The following is a 20,936-nucleotide window of genomic DNA, read 5'->3' as shown; positions in this document are numbered from 1 at the left end:
TTCATAACGTCATGTTCCACTTTTAGAGCCCTTCGAGACTTGATGTCATGTCAGTCACTTGAGTTACCGTGCTTATAGACCAAATACCGGAAGTGTATACTAATAGTTCTTTTCACGCTTCTTGACTGTTCCGCTCCCTCGTGACTTTCACTTATACAACCATGTTTTTCGTTGAATTCACATATATATCTTGCCAATTTTGTCTGCTGCTCGATTTCGCAACGAATTATACTTTTTTTTTTATCTATTTGTATTTGTATTTATTTATTTATTTTTAATCATATTTTACATTGAAACATGCGACAGGAAGTGATGTGTGCTTAAGATAGCTTGATGATCAACGTAGCTGCCCGTCACAAGTGTCAACGAGTGAAACAAAACAAACGGGTGGTGGTTTTAAATGAACGAAGTAACATTATTCGCGTGAACTGTTACTTCTGGCACCATTTGGACGGATGTGCTTCACCGTTATCGACCACCGCGTTCACGTTTGTCGCGTGTTGGTGAGTTGGGGCCTTTTTATTCCGTTACTACACACGCGCACACGCAGACATGTCAGCTTTCTTGTCCATCAGCTGTTGCTGGAGAAGTGAATCAGTTCGGCATTGAGCCCACTGGACGAAACGTCAGTGAATGTGTACGTGGGAAGTGATTTTTGTTTGATAGTCTAAGAGTACTCCGACCCCCCCCCCCCCCCCTCCAGTAATATTGATATGTTTGTTTTTGATTAATTTATTTATTCATAATTTCTCGTATTTTTATATTTTCTTTGTTGTACTTATTTATTTCATTTTTGATAGTCTTTCTTTTTTTCTTTTTTTAAAGTTTGTTCAAATTCTTTTTCTAATCATTTATATTCTGGCCATTTTTTAAAATTATGTACTAAAATTATTTTTGTTTTTTATTTATTTACATTTTGCATTATTTTGTCTTTACATTTTTTTTCATTTTATTTTTGTAAACCTTTTGATTATTTTTTTATGTATGCATTTTATTTTTTAGCATATTTTGTATATATGTCAGTATATTTTATTTGGTTATTTAAAGTTTTCTGCTTTTTTGATTTTATAATACTTCATATATTATGTTTGATAATATTGTAAAAAAAAAAAAAATTTCAATTTTATTTATTTTTGATCATTGTTTTTTTTAATTCATCCAACCATTTTCTATACTGCTTAATCACTTATGATCATTAGGGTCGCAGGTCTGCTGGAGCGAGAGGTAGTGCATACAAACAGCATCAATATTTTTATTTCATTAATTTTTTTCGTTTAGGTTATATTTCCATGATATTTTTTTTTACTATCTTGTTTATGTACTCTATATGCATATAATTTGTATTTTATTTTACTTTTTTCCAATAGATTAATTGCATCCCAGAGACAACCTAATATGCTTCAAAATAGTTAATTGCTACAGATATTGTTTATGTTCTAAATTACAACCTTTGTGATTTGAAAATTGCTTTCTACAAAACTCCAATGTGGATTTGAATTTGATTCATATGTAGCATATGTGTATGGTGTCAAGTTATTGACCATATCCTCTCAGTGTTGTCCTGTGTGCTTCATCACAGTAGCGAAGGCCCAGCGAGCGTCGTATGCGTCGGGAGCCCGGCTGCAGGCGTCCCCCTCAATGGTCTCTCCCACTATGAAGGCGTTGGTGGACGCCGTTTGGGCGGTGTGGAGCATCGGGGCCTCCATCTATGACTACATCCACACCAGTGCCATGGAGGAGCGCATACACGCCCTGGAGAAGGTCACCAGCGTCCACCAGTTTGCCATCGGGCTGCTGTCGGCGGCCATCTTGGTGCTCCTCACTTACATCTTCGTCAAGAAGCTTTGAGACTCAAGCAGGCTGAGGGAATTCCAACCGCTGTCAGGTGAAATCGCCGTCATAATAATGTGGCTTTTGGGAACACGAACAAATAAGCTGCAGAGTCGATTGAACATATATTGGATCAATGTTAATTTGATTAGTCATTTGTTTTGTGGACACCTAACTTACTAATTAAAATGACTCCTCGGGGGATATTAACCAATAGACGAAATGTATAGTGGTGACTCAACTTTTTTGAGAGGGTCTGCCCAAAGTAATGCTCGCAAACAATGCATTTAACTTTTACTCTGAGCATGACGTCATGCTCATGCTCCTGGCCGTGCGCGTCGCTGGCATCCATTCCGCGTTTCGCCAGAGGGGTCGCAAATGTGCAAAAACTCTGAATCCTGCGTCACGGGCCTTTAAGGCATCAATGTACTTATAATAACTTTTGCACAGCAATTAGTGCATATAACATTAGGTATACCTGCAAACTTAATACAAATCATGCTTAGTTTGGAGTGACATGGTCAGGGGGATATTTGTGTACTTTATCGATCAGTGTGGTTTTACGTTGTAGTAACGTATCACATCGAGAGCTGACGAATGCAAACAAAAACACAAACATGTCAAATGATTCCTGTACACCTCTGTCAATTAAACGGAATATCTTTTTTTTCTCTGTTAAAGGAAGCACTCTAAATACCACTTTGTGCAAGTGTACCTAAAGTCAATGTAATTTTATCATTTTTTAAAAGGGATATAAATATTGAAATATATTGTCATTTTGAACACAATATCTTAGTTGGTTACAGTCAAGCGTGTTGATAGCGGAAGTAAAGCTCTGGAAATTTACAACCATTTTTATCACTCTACTTCTGGAGAAAACTGCTGTATCACTAAATCCGTCCTCCTTTACTAATATATTAGATTTAATCATCACAATGTGTTTAAAAGGTATAGTTCACATCATACTGAAGATGCTATGAGGCAATAAACTGTTAACAATAAATGTCCAAGTGTTTTTTAGCTGCTAAAAATGTAAGAGTATGTACAATCTATGTATTTTAATAAATTTTAGTAAATAGATTTTTTTAAATTTTTCTCCTTATCAGGAGCAATTAGACCAGGGCTGGGCAATCTCGGTCCTCGAGGGCCGCAGCCCTGCAGGTTTTTGGATGTTGCCCTTCTCAAACGCAGCTGATATATGATGTGCTCATCAGCAAGCTCTGCATTAGACTGATAACGATCCCATTGATAGGAAACAGCTTGTGTTGGAAGAGGGAAACCTGCAAAACCTGCATGGCTGCGGCCCTCGAGGTCCGAGATTGCCCATCCCTGAATTAGACGCATGATAGTCTGGATGTGATGTTCTCATAGACAAGACTCACCCGACAACACTCATTTCTGGATTAAATTAGGTTGAATTACAATTTGATTTAAAAGGTTGTGTTGGTATGACAACCACTTGGATTGACTTCACAGTATTTCAAGATGCTATCCAAAACAAATCTATTTTTATTTGAACAGTATCAAAGTGTCTTAACAGGAAATTCCACTGGCATAGGTTTGCAACATCACTCAAATATGGAAAGTGTAACTGTCTGCAACTGGAAACATTTCTCTCCACATCTCTGGAAAACATTTGGAACCTGGACAGCAGACTTTGGTGAAACACGGTCAAACGAGCGCATGCCTCCGAGGGACGGCTATGAAAACCAGCCAACATCTTCGCATGTTCCCCAAGGCTGAGCAACTCTTGCTGCTGAACGAACACGCTTCAACCACTTCATGTCGGATTCAGAGATGGCCAGTCTGCAGGAGGGTGTATTTGGCGGTGAACCTCTCCACGCTTTCGCCCTCCACAAACTTCATGGCCCTCCAGTGGATCTTGCCACAGTTCTCTGGCTGGCCGAGGGGCCCCATCTCTTCCTTGATGTACGCCAGCCACAGATCTGGACAAACACAGAGGTCATCAACTTATGAGTGCCCCCACTGGCTGTTTTGTGTTCAACTGGATAAATAGGTAAAAATTCCCACTAGTGTGGAAGCCATTACAGCTGCAAAGGTTAAGGAGGGATGACTAAGTCCTTGTTTTCTCACATTTTCACATCATGTTTGTATAATGGCCACATGTCACAATTCTTTTGATCCTTATAACCCTCTGCTGTGCTTATTGGCCACTGTATGCTTAAAGAGGAAGTAAAAAAAAAAAAAAGAAACAATTCTTCACATGTTCTATGTAGCCCGGCTAGTCTAATATCGTGTTAGTAGAATATGAGTTAGGCAGCAAAATCCACCAGTTTTTATCAATATCAGAAGGCGGCGATTTTGTCACTTGCTGTCGAGTGAAAATGACATCACAGTTGCTCAGGTCAGGTAACAACCAATAACAGATCGGCTTCAGGAAACAGGTGAGTTGCGACTGGTCAATTTCCTGAGCAACTGTGATGTCTTTAGTAGACAACAAGTGGCAAAATGGCCGCCCCAAAATGGATAAAATGGCTGCATAACTCATTTTTCACAAATGTATTATTAATCACAATGTCATGTTTAGACTAATGAGGTCACATATATCATATTACTGTTAAGAAATGTTTACGGTTGACTTCCGCTTTAAGTAAACTTTTTTTTTTTTAAATTAATAATGGTAAATCAAAAATAAATGGTTGGACTGACATTGTGTTTGGTGGACTATTTGACTTGAAATCATCTCACCTTCATCAGTGGAGCCAAACTCTTGCAGGACCCTCTCGTAGTAGTCCCTCAGATTGTTCATCTTTGGTGTCTCCTGCATAAACAACTACATTAACGCAAATAACTACTATTGGTGGTATGTGAAGAATTACTCAATTACAGTAAATGTTCAACCTGTTTAGAGTTACAGTGGCTTTAAATGTACTTTAACAATTTTTTTTTCCATTTAGGCCTTTCTATGCTACTATATGTTAACTCATTCACTCCCAAAAACGTATTTATACGTTTTTTAGGTTTTTGTTTGCTAGAGTTTTTGTATGAAGGCTTTGATGCAGTTTCTGACCTGAAGTGGTCGCTTAAAGCGATGATAGTTATTACCAAGTATTTTCAACAGGTTTGTGAATAATGATGAAACTTAGCTAATTCTAACGCTAATTCTAACAGATAAAAAAATATACCGTGTTCTTTTTTTCCTGATGAAAGAAGAGACCTTTTTCTATTGTTAGGTTCCATGTTGTTATAGCAATAGAACATGAAAATGGCTGGGAGTGAATGAGTTAATGTTGGTTAACAAACTGTAACATATACTATAGTTGCCATAACTTATTATAAAATCTCCCTTTCTTAGTATACAAGAGTCACACTCACTTGTTCTTTCTCAATCTGTATCATCTTGGTGAAGAAAGCTTTAGACAGAGGTCGATTTTCCTGTAAACTAAAACCCGAAAGTTATTCCCCCCTTCAATTTATAATATTGCAAAGATCACTTTACTTACCTTGTGAAAGTCTTTCTCGCTTTCTTGTAGCCTCCGGTGGTGTACGACCAATCAATGTAGCGCTCTTTCATCTCCATGGCAACTTCCGCCACCGCGGACGACTGACCTCTCTGAGAACAAGCGGGAAGAAAAAAAGTGTCCGGCAAAAGTAACATCATCATTGTGCGGATACTAATGGGTGTACAGTGTGGATGGCCACGTCTGCTGGATTTGATTTGAACCTTGAAAATGGCTTCAGTCTCCTCTGGGTTCTGCTCGTCTACGCTCCACTCGACCTGCAGCTGCCAAATTGGTAAGCTCTCCTGGTAGGCCGAGAGGACACAGTTCAGGAGGAAGCATCTTAATAAGAGGAAACCGAAAACTGAAACCCAAACCCACCTTGGGATGGATATGTGTAAGTGCGTCCTGGAACAGCCGTCCCACGTCATCCTTCCCCAACTCAACCAGCGTCCGCAAGGCCAAGCTCCATGTCCGCACCGACTGGCTGAAACGCTGGGTGGCTGCTATGGCGATGCCGGCTGCACCCTCTGCGTCTCCTAACGACTGCAGGATCTGCAGCTGTAGGAGGATGTTGCGTTAAGTGCGACAGGGACAGAATCCGAACGTCAGGATATTCAGGCCCACTTGTTGTGTCTTACCCAGTACACGTAATAATCCTCTTTCAGGAGTGACGAGTCGTGGGCGCGCCGCAGAACCCCCAGCAGCCTCTCTTGTCTCTGGAACAACAAACATTTTCATTCATTCCCAACAACCAGTCACACTCACCAGAATTGACACAACAAGCATTTTTTTTTGGTTGTCTTTTGTTATCCCCAAACACAGTAACAACATGCGGCGAACCATGGGTTGCTCCGTGATTACCTTGTCCTTCAGCTCTTGGATGTTTGTCAACCTTTTCACCCTGTCCAGACAGAAGGCAACGTAGAAGCTCCACATGCGTTCTGTAGCAGGTAAGACATCACAGAAAAATGATTCCACTGAATGTTAATTATTTACAGTAACATGATTAAAATGCAAATGTTATTTAAAGTCAACCTTAAACATTTCTTGACAATAGTATGTTTTATGTGACCTCACTAGTCTAAAAATAACATTCTGATTAATATAAACATTTGTGGAGTATGAGTTATGAAGTAAAATCCAGCCATCCATCCAGGAAAAAAAATATTGGAAAAAACAGCACCAACTTCTGTTTTTCTGAGTATTTTTTTTAAGATCTGAACTCCAACTGACCTGTTGCAGACTACTGATCTGAATATATGACTGGATAGCCGATAGCCCATACACGCTAGTGCAAGCCATTGAAGTCACTGCAGGGCGGCCATCTTGTTGCCACCATCTTACGAGCAGACTACTGTATAAACTATACGGTATACGAACAGGTGAGAAATACTAACTGCCTGCTCGGGAGGTGGGAGTAACAAGATGGCCACCCTGTAACTTCAACGGCTTACACTGCCTTGTATGTGCTATCGGCTATCCAGTCATATATACAGGTCTGCAACAAGTCACTTGGAGTTCAGAAATAAAAAAATAAAAAAAATACTCTGAAAAACAGAAGTTGGTGCTCTGATTTTTGCAATATTTTATTTTATTTTTTTGAAAAAATGTTTGTTTTTTTTAAATATTTTTTTTCTCCTGTTTTTCCCCTCCTGTTTTTCTGAATAATTTTTTTCACGTTTTTTTAAATATTTTTTATGACAGAAAAAATATTCAGTAAAACAGAAAAAATAATTATTCAGAAAAACAGAAAAATAAAAAAATACTCAAAAAAAACAAAGCTCCCCAAAAAAATTAGTCAAAAATTTCTCAAATGAACGCAATACGCTTCCGTAGCATAGAACATATTTATATATATATATATATATTAAAAAAAAAATAATAGGCATTTATACATAAAAACACAAATGTTGCCTGTTACTCACTACAGTTCAGTAAATAAATACCCCTGTATTTAGCAGGAGAGTCAGTGAACAAATACGTGCCCCTTGTAACATGGGCAAAAATATTGGGACACCTGGCCTTTAAAAACACTCAATTATTCCACATTCCTACCAGTATTGAGCCGTTCGACTCCTTTGTCGAAGACCCGACAACATTGCGCCTCTCTTCTGTCAACCTCCGACGCGCGGCCCTTTGCGGTCCGAAGCTCCTCTCCCACCGTCGGAGCCTCCAGCTCCCTCTTGGCCATGAAGTCCCAAGTCACGCTGTCATCCAGGAATTTGGTTTTCAGGCTGGAGGACAAGAAGACGGGAAAGTCCGGGTGAGCTTCATCTTGGATGTTTGGGCCAAATTTGATATAGCAGTCACTCACTCCTGCAGGATGGACTCTCGGAAGTCTTTGGTGAAGTCAAAAATGGATGCGATGTTGAGGAGGGAGATGACAAACTCGGCGTCTGTGGAACAAAAAGATACAATCGTTACTTAACACAGATATGAACTCATTCACTCCCAGCTATTTTCACTGAAGCAACCCTCTTCGCTCCGCTTTACTGGATTTTCACTGATTTTGCACGGCCCACAGAATATTGTGTTCTATTGCTATAAAGATTAGAGTCTCTTCTTTCATCAAGAAAAAAAGTATTTGTTTCTGTTTCCGTTTCGCAGCAATTAGCCAAGTTTCTGCATTATTCACAAACCTGTTTAAAACACTGGGGAAAAGAGCTTGTTGCAATATGGCCCTGGTTGATCTCTTATACTCTGCTGCCACCTGCTGGCCGTTTTTTGCAATAGCTACCATTGTTTTAAGCGACCTCTTTAAGTCAGAGGCTGCATCAAAGCCTTCTCAATGCTCTAACATAAAAACAAAACAAAACAAAAAAACGTATAAATACATGTTTGGGACCATGCCAATATTTAAAATAGAACGTTTTTATATGTTTTGGGGAGCAAATGAATTAATGTAAGAACTTCAAATAAGAACCAATCCCACCTTTGTTTTTGTCTGTGGCGTCACTGTACACAACCATCGCCAGTTTCCCACTCAGGATCTCTTCAGAGAACTCATATTCACCCTATTTGCCAAGAAAAATAATACAAACATGGTTTAATTCACTTAATAAGCCATCTTCCACAGTGCATCTGAAAAGTATAAAATATCTTATCTATTTTATGATGTATTTATTATAGTTTTATTATGAATAATAATAAAAAAAAAAGTATAAAATTCACAATATTTCACTTTGTCATTTTGAGGTGTTGCGTTGAATATAAAAAGTCTACACACCCCTGTTCAAATGCTAGTTTTTGTTATATAAAAAAAATTGACGGTTCTAATTGACCGGTCCCTTTTCGACCCAACTGTTTTTTGAGTTGGAGTAAATTTCCTAAAATGTATATTTCGTGATCATGTCCCACTCACAGTGTCAATTTTGGCTTTCTCCAGCTCCATCTTCTGCTTCCTCAGCTTCTCACAGTGTAGCAGTTCCATGCGGAAGTACTGAAACACAATATGGAATTTGATTGCAGGCTTACATTTTTTTTTATTTTTTCTGAACAACATATTTTCCCAGAAACTATCACAATAAACAATAATACAATTGTTTTTGAGCAAAAATAATGAAAGTACATATTAATCATTTAAGCGCCAAATAGCAAAACTGCATCAAGCAACTTTTACGTTATGGACCCTTCTTTTTTTTTTAAATGTGTAATATGCATGTAAATGACCATTTTTCCATCGATACAATCATTATTGCGACAGGACGGAAAACGCTTTACATATTCTTCCTCCCTACCTCCTGGTAGACTTTTTTGTTGCCTGGGTGGAAACGTAGAGCCCTGAGGAACAGATGTCGGGCACTTTCTGAGGAATTCCTCTCTTCCAACTCACTCTTGGCTGCCATGATCCACAGTGCTGGAGGTGAAAAGCGCAACGCAAGGTAAAAGGAGGTCTCTCAATGGTGGTATCTCACTGAGCAGAAGGTTCGTGGACATTGAACGAACCCTGACAAAAAACATTTGCTAAGTGCGCACACGCTCACGAGCCTTCACCGCTCAATAAGTTATATTGCCCAAAAACGAAGATTGAAAGTGACAAAGGCAAAGGATACCTGGTTTATCAGGGTGGATGGCCAGCATTGCCGAGAACACCTTGCTGAGCTGCGCCCGCGTGGACTGAGGAAAGACACCATGATCACCTATTTACACCTTTGTTTTTTAATTCAATGACAATAATTCATACGTACCCATTTCTTACAGAAGGCAACGTGTGAGAGCCAAAGCTGCACGTCATCCTGCAAGTCAAAGGTAGTGGTTTTGCGTTTATTTATTTTAAGTCTGTTACAAGATACACTCGTAATATTACAACTCATTTCTTTTGAAACAAACTATTACTATAAAAAAGGTACAACTTGCAACCATCCTTGAAAAATCACAGCTTGTTTCTGTTTTGAATATTTTTTTTCCTCATAAAAATAAGACTCCTAAAATATCTACCGGTACTTTTTCTTGTAACAATACAGTACTTGTAAAAATAAGATTTTATTCTCATAAGAATACTGTATGACATTTTCCTTTATCCACAAACTAATGTATCTTTGTCAATATTAACTTGCAAAATTAATCATGAGTGAAATGTAATCGGATGTTACATTTTAGTGCTGCAACACGTCCTTTATATTTTATCAGTCTAATGATGCTCTTTCTAACATACCTTCCACTTGTTTGTGGCCCTTCGGAAGACACTGTTGATTCTGTGTATAATGGGAAACTCAATTTCTTCCTTCTTGAATTGGTAGCGAATATGCTGCAAAAGCAACATGTTTGAAATATTGCATGGACAATTAGAATAATAATATCATGAATTTAATACATCCACCAACCGCTCTCCTTTTCTTGATCAACTCCAGGACGTTGATTTCATACTGCAATTTAACAACAATGTCCATACATGATCCGTTTAAGTATGAGTGAGTTTAATGTGAGTGAACTAGAAATTTGATCGTGCAACCTGTATGTATCCTATAAAGTCCTCTTTATTGATGACCAGCCTGTGGAGTTTGTATTCCAGTGATGTCACTCTTTTGATGATGGCTCTGCAAAACACAAAGTTGTGGTTCGAATTATTAATGACGATCAATCAAAGATTATTGATACATGTTCGCAAAAGGTAGCTGCAGTCCATAAATCACACACACTTAAAATGATTACCCATAGCGGTTTCCGTACATCCATCACCAAGCCACCAAATTATGCTTGTTTATAAATGTTCCGGCAACATTGGGGCGATCATTTAAATTTTTCGGACATATATGTAAATTTATGTTTCTCTGATCAACACCGCGCGCTCATAATTATATTACATTTGTGTATTATCTTACTTGACTTCTTTCTTGGTGAAGAGTCCCACTCTTTCCAGTTGCTCCAACTCCGGAATTCTGTCCTCAATTCGCTGCTGAACGATCTCCGCCATCTTGGCTCCTCAAAACAATAGAGTCACTGGTCTTCTGATTGAATTGAATTACCTAATGTCAGCTTTGTTAATGTACTATTATCAAACTATGTTCGTGCCACGAGACAACGACGAATACCCCACACATGTCCGGAAGTTGTGATTCCCTACATTTCCGGGTCCCGCAACGAATAGCTCCGACCGTAAAACAAGTACATACCGTTTAAGTTGTTTTCTTTTCCGCTCTTTATTACAAATACAAACAAATTAGGTACAATCTCATATCAATCATTTTCAAAATGCACATACAGAGTACAATCAAACAAACAACAATAGAACATAGGGCATTTCCATTTCAAATAAAGGACAAAAAGAAAAAGAGCAATAGAAAAAACAAATCACAAGTACAGTCTTTCAATCAATGACGACTGTCGTTGCATGCTTGGTATTAACAGCGAATTATTATAAGATTTCAATTCCCTTTTTCCATTAATCAATATTTGGTTGCAAACGTCAAAATTATTATTAAAAAAAAAAAAAACATGTTTAATATCCATGATAGTAAAATTAAATTCCTTCAAAAGTTAAAAAGTTCTTTCGTCGGGTATAAGATTTTTATTTTTTTTTAAACAAGTGCAACCTCTTCTCCAACATTAAAATACTGTGTCAGTCACAAAATAAGTGTTTCTTAAAAAAAAAAAAAAAAAAAAAGTCTATTAAATCACTGTAACGTAAAAAAAGACCAAATAAAAACTGTACTTAAAAATAATTAATTAAAATGCATTGCACATAAAAAAGTACTTCAATAAATGTTAAAAAACAATAGTTGTCAAAGATTAAATGCACATCGCCTGTACATAAAAGTAAAATACTGTACAACTGAAATGTACTTAAAAATGTACTATGCCTTAAAAGTAAAAATGTTGTGCATAAGAGTTTTAAAAAAAAAAGTACAGTACTGGATTTCAAAAATAAATAAACAAGCTGGGTACATGCCCCTCTAATAGTTTGATTTTGTTAGAAATGCAAATTGATTCTTTCTTTGTAGTTTGTATCACTAGTTGTATTAGTATGATAATAATAATAATAATAATAATAATAATAATAATAATAACAACAAACTGATGATTGGTTTGATTATTTTATAATTGGTTTGATTATTTTTCCGAACAAATTCCAAATGTATAATGTAAAAGTATAGAAAAAAAACAATTGCTAGGCTTTCACACCTGTGCGCTATGCTGACGAATCCAGTTACCTCAGTTGTTATAGTGGTCTAATTCGTTTAGAACACTGGTGAACTAAAATTCGTAATTGATATGCATTACATAATGTACCGTAACGGAAAATGCTCGAGCCTGACGTTTCGGGTTCATCCACTTGAACGCTTTCTTGGTTTCCCGCAAAATCGCAGAAACCGAGAGCGCGGACGCGTCATTTCCTGGTTCCAGTAGCCAATCGCAGCCGTGGATTCGCACGGGCTGGCTCTCATTGGCTGACAAATGAGCAATGCTCTGTTGTTCCAAATTGAAGAGACGCCGCACAGCAATAAATTGCTACTAAATGGTTATTAATGTCATCGGAATTATTTAATTAATATCCGGTAGAATAGCAATATTTGCGGCTGTACGAAGCAATCAGAGATCGCTACCGGTTTATTTACCGGTAAACTATGCTAGCATCGCTAGCTAACTAGCCAGCGACCAGCCTCTCGTCGCGTCCTGTTCATCTTCATGGGCTTCCGCTGTTGAATCTTCCAGGCTTGTGCTGGGGGCAGCGAGGCTAAAAATTGATGCCATCCGCCAGGGTAGGGTGTCTTTATTCATGTCGATTACATACAAATGTAAATTATTTCGCCAGTGTTAGTTCCACGCCGGACGAAAAGAACACCGACCCCAGCTAACGAGCGGGCTAGCAATGTGGTTTCGCTAGCCGCTGTGCTAGTCGTTGCGGTAACTTTTGCGGCACAGCCATTGTTTGTCCCGTAATTTTGTGAGTGTGTTTATGTGAATGTTATGTCCGCCCCTAGAATTCCGGCCACATTATGAGCGGGGCGGGTTGCAAAGCGAACGGCGCCGTGTACCCCGCCTCGTCGGCGATGTTGAACTCCGTGAAGAAGCCGAAGATGGAGCAGATTCAGGCCGACCATGAGCTCTTCCTCCAGGCCTTCGAAAGTGAGACTTCAGCCCTTGATACCTCGTTCTTTAGTTTTGTTTCTCCAATATTTTTAAGCATTAGTGTCTATTTAGTACTTAGCTCAGTTTACTTCTACTAAAGTCTTATGTTGACATTTGCTTATTTCGTCTGGTGGTTAAGCCATGTTGATTTTCTCCCAGTCCATAACTGTAAAGTGGCATACAAATTGTCATGTTTCTTTTAATGAAGAGCGGTATATTTGGTAATGAAATATAATGACAGTGGGTACTTTCCCTGATTTTGTAGCGTTTTGTGGTTGACTGTCAAAAAGGGAGGCCCATTTCTTGTTTTGGAATATAACAGAAAATAAACAGAAAAAGCTTCCTTGCGTTTTACACTGAAATAAAATACTGTAATTACCTTAGCTCCTAGTTCAACTCATTTAAAGCCCAAGGAGACGTGCATCTTTAATTTTTACAGAAACTCAGTTGATTTTTTCCCCCCCTTCAGCTCAACATAGTACATTTCTTTTAATGTAGAGTTGTATATGATGTGTTAAATTATACTGTGTACATTCAGTGAAGAGAAAAAGATCCCCAACAATCAAAGCCTGCGTATTATTCCCTTTTGTCAAGTGGTCATTATTTTCTTTCTTTACCAGAGCCGACACAGATATACAGATTTCTTCGCACCAGGAACTTGATTGCAGTAAGTTGTAGGGTTTTATTTTGTTACTTTTAATTAATTGAATATCTTTAAAATGACTGCATTTCCCCCCACCCCCATTTTAGCCAATATTTTTGCACAGAACTCTCACCTTCATGTCTCACAGAAATGGTCGCTCAAATGCCAAAAGGTACAAAAAAAATATTACTAATGCATCTGTGTCTCTACTGTCTGTTGTCTTACGGGCAAAACGTAAATCCGAAGTCTCTTTTTGTTCCCAGGAAAACATTCAAAGTAGATAACATGTTGCAAACTGTAGAGAAGATGAAGGGAGAGCAGGAATCTCCCAGGTAACATCGGTTACAACTGTTACTAACTTAATACTAATTATCAAATACATAATCACGTTTAACTTAATTTCCACTTTTGTGTTTTTTTTTCCAGCTTGTCTTCACATCTGCAGTTGACTTTTACTGGGTTCTTCCATAAGGATGGTAAGCAGACTTACATTGAGCCCAAAAGCATTAATACACTGGCCAGATTATGAATTTAAAGTGAATTTTTACTTATTGAATGGGCGTCCTCTGACTGGAAATGACACAAGAAAGGAATTGAATGATAATTAGTTGTGTGATTTCTTCTTCTTCTTATTTTTATTATTGTTATTATTATTATTATTATTATTATTGTTATTATTAAGCCTTAGGGAAATTACTGTACCTCAAATAATGTCCATCTCTGATAACCAGTTACCAAATTAGTCGTGAGAAAAATAAAACAAAACTTTTTTTTTTCTCTCCCTAAGGAAAATGTTGTGTAATTTATTTCATTTCATAGCCATCATTGTTCACACAAATGTTTTTAAGACACAAATTTCAACTCTCTTGGTAACCAAAACAGCACCCAGTGAGGCAGAGTGTCAGATAAATTGAGTCTGGATGCATGTTTTCAAAGTTTCATGCCACGTTTAAGAAAATAATCTGACATTATGCGGAGATCAGCTGTGACCACCACACTTTGTCATCGTATTGATAACAATGTAATTTTCTCTTCCCTGCATCTAGAAAAGCCATCTCAGAACTCAGAGAATGAGCAAAATTCCGTCTCCTTGGAGGTGCTACTTGTCAAAGTCTGCCATAAAAAACGCAAGGTAAGGGCGTCGCATCCCTCCTCTTATATCGTGTCATCTCATTTATTCGCTCATTCTTCTGCTCCTTGCAGGATGTCAGCTGCCCAGTTAAGCAAGTGCCTACAGGTAAAAAGCAGGTGCCTTTGAATCCTGACAGCCAGCAAAGCAAGCTGGCCTCCTGTCCCTCGTTAGTGGTGTCCAGCACCGAGTTTGAGCCCAGCAACAGCCACATGGTCAAGTCGTACTCGCTCCTCTTCAGGGTGTCGCACACGGGCCGGAGGGATGCCAATGGCCTGCCCAACGGCGAAGCCAATGAGAACATAGGTAAGAAGCGTCTCACTGTCGAGAGTGAGGCCTTCTATGATGTAAATAACGTGTATGTGTTGTGTAGATGTGAGAGATACTCAAAGTAGAAAGAAGAGGAACTCGTCTCATAAGGAAGAAGGGGACACAACAGAGACATATGTTGCTCAAATGACTGTCTTTGATAAGAACAGGTACATTTATGGATCTTTTATGAAACAGTTACACTCAGAACAACAAATCATGCATATTGCTCATGCTGACTATATTATTGGTCAATCCACACCTGTGTAAATGAAGCGTCTCGTGTGTTTGACCTGCGCAGGAGGTTGCAGTTGCTGGATGGCGAGTACGAGGTGTCCATGCAAGGAATGGAGGACAGCCCTGTCAGCAAGAAGCGAGCCACATGGGAGACCATCCTTGACGGCAAGGTGAGGGTTTCCCTCCATGCGTTTGGCATAGTTCAAATCATGCCAAACCACTGATCAACGTGTCGTGCGTCTCCCCCTTCAGAGGCTGCCGCCGTTTGAAACATTTTCTCAGGGACCCACGTTGCAATTTACTCTACGCTGGACTGGCGAGGCCAGTGGGAAGTCCACAGCTCCCATCGCGAAACCTCTGGCTACACGAAACTCAGACTCTTGCGGCCCAATGGAGACCAGGACTAGTCACCTTAGAGCCACCCCCTTGGGTAAGACCCACGTTGTTTCTATTATAGGCACTCTTGCAAAAAATCATCATTTGAAGGACTCACTATAATTTTTATTTATTGTTATACAATTGAACTCCAATATGCAATTTTCTCATGAAAACGAACAACTGTATAATGGTAAAAGGACAATGATTGATTTTTTAGTGGCGAAAACTATAAATATTTGGGATAAAAAGCAAGACGGCATTGATTTTATCATATTAAATTTGTACTGGTCCAATGGGTCCAGCGCCTTAAAGCGCATATAGCATTAAATAAAAAAGTATTAATGCGTCTTTGAGACACTTAAAACATTTAAAATAGAACATAGTTATACGTTTTTGGCAGCAAATAAGTTAATGTTAAAATTTGTATGTCTAGGCACCATTTTAGTTTCTCTTGCCTTCTTGATGAAATCAACTTTAGAGAATTGTTTTTATTTTATTTCCCACATTTTGTGGGATGGTATTTTTCTTTTAACTGGCAGCAGGTACCCAATAAGAAAAAATATCACAACTTTTATGTTTCAGTAAAAGTCACTGATGGTCCTGTGTAAATCTGTTTTGGCTTCTTCTACTTTTCTATGCTTCATAAGAGAAACAATGTCTTCACATTTATCTCACTCGCACAATCGTCAGACCACAAACCCAAGGTGTAATAACTCCGTAATAAATCCGTTCAAAAAGTAATCCAAAGCACCTTCCAGTCACAGCTATTACATCCTGTACAGTCACCCTTTGAACACAGCCATATTAGTTCAGTGATTTAGACAGCGATATTAAGGCCAACAAGCACTTGAACAAAAAGAGTCACGTGCCATTATTTTAAAATGATACGAGTGAGAAACCTCTCTGTGTTTACATTTTGATAAAGTGAGAAAATGTGTTTTAATGATTCTTTGAACAAACTCCCCCAACGTGTTCCTTTTCAGCAGTGAAAGAGTCGATCAGCGCAGATATCCAGACGAGGAAAGAACTTGTCCCGTGTGAACCACGCCAAAAGTTACGGATATTTTATCAGGTAAACACTTATGCGAGAGTAACGATAATGTAAGGTTTTGATCATCCAGTTACTCAACGTGTTTTCCCAACTTAGTTCCTGTACAACAACAATACGCGGCAACAGACAGAGGCGAGGGATGACCTTCATTGTCCTTGGTGCACGCTGAATTGCAGCAAACTCTACAGCCTCCTCAAACACCTCAAGCTCTCCCACTCGCGCTTCATCTTCAACTATGTGGTAAGGAAGAGCAACATTCCTTTCATATCTTTTGTGGGAATAAAAACAAATGTTTCAAAGTCAATGAGGGTTTTTTTTGTTTTAAGATGCATTCAAGAATCAAAGGAGTATCTGACTTCAAAATATTCCGGTTAAACATAAACATAGATCATGGCTGACAAATGCCACAGCTATGCTAGTATTTCAGTTTTTGTGAATAGAAAGCAGTCCTACAACAACAAACTAATTTGGCAGTCTTGATGAATTTTTCAAATGCATTTTACTGAAATATAATCGTGCCAATAGGATATACAGTTGTGCTCAAAAGTGTACTAAACCTGGAAGAATTTAAGTTCTGTACCATTAATGAAAGAAAATGGAATCAGGCCAAAACACTGTACTCTGATTTATATTATTTCAAACAGAATAATTAATCAATATGTTGGGTGAATTTATCATCAGCTGCAAACCAGACTGGAAGAGATGTTGAACTGGGTTTACTCATTTGATCCTGCGTATCACAAGGTTGAGATGGGAAAAAAAAACATGCAGCAGTCATCAGAGACAGTGTAGCAAAGAGTTAAAAAGCATTTATTCAACTTTTTGTTGCGAGAAAGATCCGCAAAAAGAGATCATGAACAGCTCAGGAATGGGCAGCTGGTGGCCCCCCGACTATACTGTGTAGTGGAAACGAACAAAAAAATGGTAAAAGTTTGTTGGGGGGGGCGGTAGCTCATCCCTGAGCTAGTAAAACACTGTCCTTTTTGTTTTCGCTTTTCTTGAGACAATAATCATATATAAATGCAAATAAATGGCACAGTGGTTGTCTTTGCCCATGTGTTTATAATATTTCTTCCCATGTAAACATTTTCAGCCTCACCCCAAAGGAGCAAGAATAGATGTGTCCATCAACGAGTGTTACGACGGCTCGTACGTTGGCAATCCTCAGGACATCCACAGCCAACCGGGCTTCGCTTTCAGCCGCAACGGCCCCGTTAAAAGGACCGCCGTCACTCACATACTTGTTTGCAGGTAAGCTTTTCGCCACATACCGACACTGCTTCGAATGATTGCTCAACTCTCATTTGCAGGCCCAAGAGGACCAAACCGAGCCTGTCCGAGTTCCTGGAGTCCGAGGATGGCGAGTTGGAGCAACAGAGGACCTACGTGAGCGGACACAACCGCCTCTACTTCCATAGTGACAGCTGCATGCCGCTGCGACCGCAGGAGATGGAAGTGGACAGCGAGGATGAGCGGGACCCCGAGTGGCTCAGAGAGAAAACTGCAACGGTAAGCAAAAGCTGCCGCTGCCTGACATTTTCTTCTTTTATGGCTTTTTGTTTATTTTTTTCTTGACACAATTATGCCTTGACTAGATGAACCTTCTCACCTCATTTCAACAGATTTGCTAGACATAAAGTTGCCACTAGATGGCACCAAAGCCATATTTTTATGTTACACTTTTTTGGATATGGAACAGTTTTACTGTATAATCTGTTTAAACGGAAACAAATAGAAATAATTATATTGGAGAAAAGCAGAGAACAACTTTCATTTTTGCTGCGTAAAGAGAGATGCCTATACTGTACTGTGAAATGAATGCTGACACTTGAATTTGACTGTCTGTAGCCTAATTTGATAAAGTACCACTTGTGTACCACTTTGGCAGTTGTGAGGTTATGAAATATTTTGTTTTGGTATTTAAATAGCTCATTTTCTGATTTGTCCAGCAACTGGATGAGTTTACAGATGTCAATGAAGGAGAGAAGGAGGTGATGAAGCTGTGGAACCTTCATGTCATGCAGCACGGGTATGTGGATACCAAATCATACTTGCTCACCAGTTACAGCATTAACGTACTGTACAGTATACTGTACGCCAGTGGTCCCCACAAGATGGTATGCAAAATAATCAAGTCCTATACGGTTCAGTTGTATTTAAATTTTAGTACAAATATTTTGCATTTAATCATTAAAAATGTTGATGTAGGTACAATTTGTATTTAAGTTGTTGTGTAATGCATTTTACGCAAATTTTCATACTTTTATTTTCCTACATTTTCAGTACAGTGTAAATATTCATACTGTGCATAATACAATTACAGTGACTTATAATATGAAGTAGGGCTTCTCAATTGTGAAGAAAATGTTCATGATTATTTTATTAGGATTTTTTTTTTTTTTTTTTTTATGCTTCAGCATTCCCACAATGAACCTTCCTTCCCTCACTGAGTTAACCTGTATACCGTCGTAGAATTTCTCACACAATAAAGTTGTGGTGTGGTCTGTGTGTCAGCTTCATAGCGGACAACCAGATGAACCAAGCAATCATGCTCTTCGTGGACGACTGCGGCGCGCACATCGTCCGGCGCAACCTCTGCCGTAACTTCCTCCTGCACCTGGTGAGCATGCACGACTTCAACCTGGTGGTCACGGCAACCATCGACCGGGCCATGACGCGCTTGAAGCAGATCCAGGAGGAGCTCCCGGAGGACGCCGAGGAGCAGCAGGAGCGGGCGCTGCTCGCAGCGGCGGGGACCTGCAACGGCAACGTGGCGTCCTCCAGTGCGGGGAAGCAGGGCAAGAGGACAAAAAGCGCTCTCACGGACTGATGCAGGCTTTTATGCAGAGAACTTGTAGTAGTCGTGGGGGAGGGGTTCCCATTGCCCTTTTTTCCTCCGTTTTCAATAAACATTTCCAACCTTTTGGTGCTTAGATGTGGTCAGCAGAGCGTCTGACTGCAAACAGACCAATATACAAGGTAAACAAGTTTTTACAACTTGAACTCAACCAAATATGAATTATTTAGAAGTGAATCACCCGCATCATGTGAGTAGATATGATGGCTTTGGGTGAATATGAACAGATTGCAGGGGTGGGGAACCCCCTGGCTTATGAGAGTATTTGATCCAAGCCCAAACAATTTTTTAACCCACAAATGTTCCTAATATATAAAATCATGGTTATTTTTTAATACGGTTAGTATGGCCCACTGATAACTGGCCCCGGACAGGAAAAAGGTTCCCCACCCTTGTTTTAGTGTGTCCTACTAATAGAAGGGGATCAGATCTACAGTTGAAACTGTACTGGTAACATGAATTGTACACATACATGATAACCTTTTTTTTTTTTTTTTTTTTTTTTTTTAAACCCATAGCTGATTATTTTTAGCACTTGATGTTTTTATATGTAGAGATTTTCCTTTTTCCATAAGCTCAGAGCTGTGCCCAAATGTGGAATGCAGCCATTCTTCAGTCATCAGTGGAGAATCTGAAGAACTAGTGTTTTGGTATCACTATACTGTGAACGCAAGAAATGTCAAGTACTTCATACAATAAGACTGTTTGGGCTCCAAACAAATTCTTTTTTTGGCCTTTTTTTTTTTTTTTTTTTTTTTTTTTTTTTTAATCTGCAGAGTAGGTTCAAACGATCACAGTTAGATATTAGTTTCAGTGCCGGTTTACCAAAGGGGTGATTATCATCAGTATTTTGAATTCTGTTAAGGGGGTTTTTCTTCTTTTTTTTGTGACTGTGGACAAACTGACAATGTTTCATTACCAACTCTAATTTGGTATATTTTTATCTTTAAAAGTCTGAATTATTATTTTAACCTGTAAAGAAAAAATGAGTCTTTCTCACCGTTTTATTTACAGGCCACCCCATTGAGAATCATGTAAAGAAGTACGATTGATTTTAGGGTTTTTATATTTAAAATAAAAACACATTCAACCTCAGTTGTGCTGCATTATTTAAGTGAGCCTTTGATCACTGTTGACTGAGATACCGAGATCTTGTAATTTGATGAGATCCGTAAATGGACAAAATCTGGAGCTGGAAGCTAGTCTTTAATGATCTGCCACTTGCTGCCTGTACAGTACCTCTCGATAGATTTTATGTTAAAGTCTCATTCCAAAATAGTTGCAATTTTGTCTCCTCTAAACTACATGTTTAACCATTTCAAGAGTGCTCTGGTGTCGATTTTCATTGATGTCTGTGCATTCTGCACACAGCTCTGACTAGTCTTCCAGTTCCTCAACTGCAGTCGACGTTCTTCTCCACAACAATAGGTGGCGGTAATACATCAAATGCTAGTTTACGCTGCTGATTT

The 20,936-nt window shown here is 38.8% G+C and overlaps 2 protein-coding genes and 1 long non-coding RNA gene across 7 annotated transcripts; 2 read left to right on the top strand and 1 right to left on the bottom strand.

The window, feature by feature from the left end:
• The first annotated feature begins 320 nt into the window (after positions 1 to 320).
• On the top strand, positions 321 to 4,501 carry LOC144020519 (uncharacterized). 2 transcript variants are annotated; one of them, XR_013283907.1, is made up of 3 exons: positions 321 to 503; positions 1,580 to 1,885; positions 3,485 to 4,501. It is a non-coding gene; the product is annotated as an uncharacterized LOC144020519 (long non-coding RNA). The 2 variants fall into 2 exon arrangements; XR_013283906.1 differs by having other exon boundaries at positions 3,389 to 4,501.
• Positions 3,317 to 10,916, bottom strand: utp6 (UTP6 small subunit processome component). The gene is made up of 19 exons (XM_077524078.1): positions 10,616 to 10,916; positions 10,246 to 10,330; positions 10,118 to 10,159; positions 9,949 to 10,041; positions 9,482 to 9,529; positions 9,347 to 9,410; positions 9,032 to 9,150; positions 8,656 to 8,733; positions 8,227 to 8,308; positions 7,609 to 7,690; positions 7,350 to 7,528; positions 6,156 to 6,235; positions 5,933 to 6,010; positions 5,673 to 5,852; positions 5,516 to 5,596; positions 5,295 to 5,404; positions 5,167 to 5,233; positions 4,540 to 4,612; positions 3,317 to 3,776 (listed from the first exon to the last, which is right to left on the bottom strand). The coding sequence occupies exons 1-19, from the start codon at positions 10,705 to 10,707 to the stop codon at positions 3,622 to 3,624; spliced, it is 1,788 nt and encodes a 595-aa protein (XP_077380204.1). The 5' UTR covers positions 10,708 to 10,916; the 3' UTR covers positions 3,317 to 3,621.
• suz12b (SUZ12 polycomb repressive complex 2 subunit b) lies at positions 9,456 to 20,562 on the top strand. 4 transcript variants are annotated; one of them, XM_077524077.1, is made up of 17 exons: positions 9,456 to 9,542; positions 12,716 to 12,860; positions 13,484 to 13,530; positions 13,614 to 13,678; positions 13,770 to 13,838; positions 13,933 to 13,982; positions 14,553 to 14,638; positions 14,710 to 14,941; positions 15,009 to 15,114; positions 15,246 to 15,351; positions 15,434 to 15,611; positions 16,543 to 16,631; positions 16,707 to 16,850; positions 17,704 to 17,861; positions 17,921 to 18,119; positions 18,560 to 18,639; positions 19,125 to 20,562. In XM_077524077.1, exons 2-17 carry the CDS (start codon positions 12,731 to 12,733, stop codon positions 19,438 to 19,440), a joined length of 2,055 nt encoding a protein of 684 aa, XP_077380203.1. In that variant the 5' UTR covers positions 9,456 to 9,542; positions 12,716 to 12,730; the 3' UTR covers positions 19,441 to 20,562. The 4 variants fall into 4 exon arrangements, with proteins under 4 accessions (XP_077380203.1, XP_077380201.1, XP_077380199.1 ...); XM_077524075.1 differs by lacking the exon at positions 9,456 to 9,542 and adding an exon at positions 12,167 to 12,493 and having other exon boundaries at positions 16,546 to 16,631; XM_077524073.1 differs by lacking the exon at positions 9,456 to 9,542 and adding an exon at positions 12,168 to 12,493.
• Positions 20,563 to 20,936: the final 374 nt, after the last annotated feature.

This window comes from Festucalex cinctus, chromosome 6 (genome assembly GCF_051991245.1).
Source record: "Festucalex cinctus isolate MCC-2025b chromosome 6, RoL_Fcin_1.0, whole genome shotgun sequence".
NCBI classification, from domain to species: Eukaryota; Metazoa; Chordata; class Actinopteri; order Syngnathiformes; family Syngnathidae; genus Festucalex; species Festucalex cinctus.
This window is presented reverse-complemented; position numbering and strand designations above follow the sequence as displayed.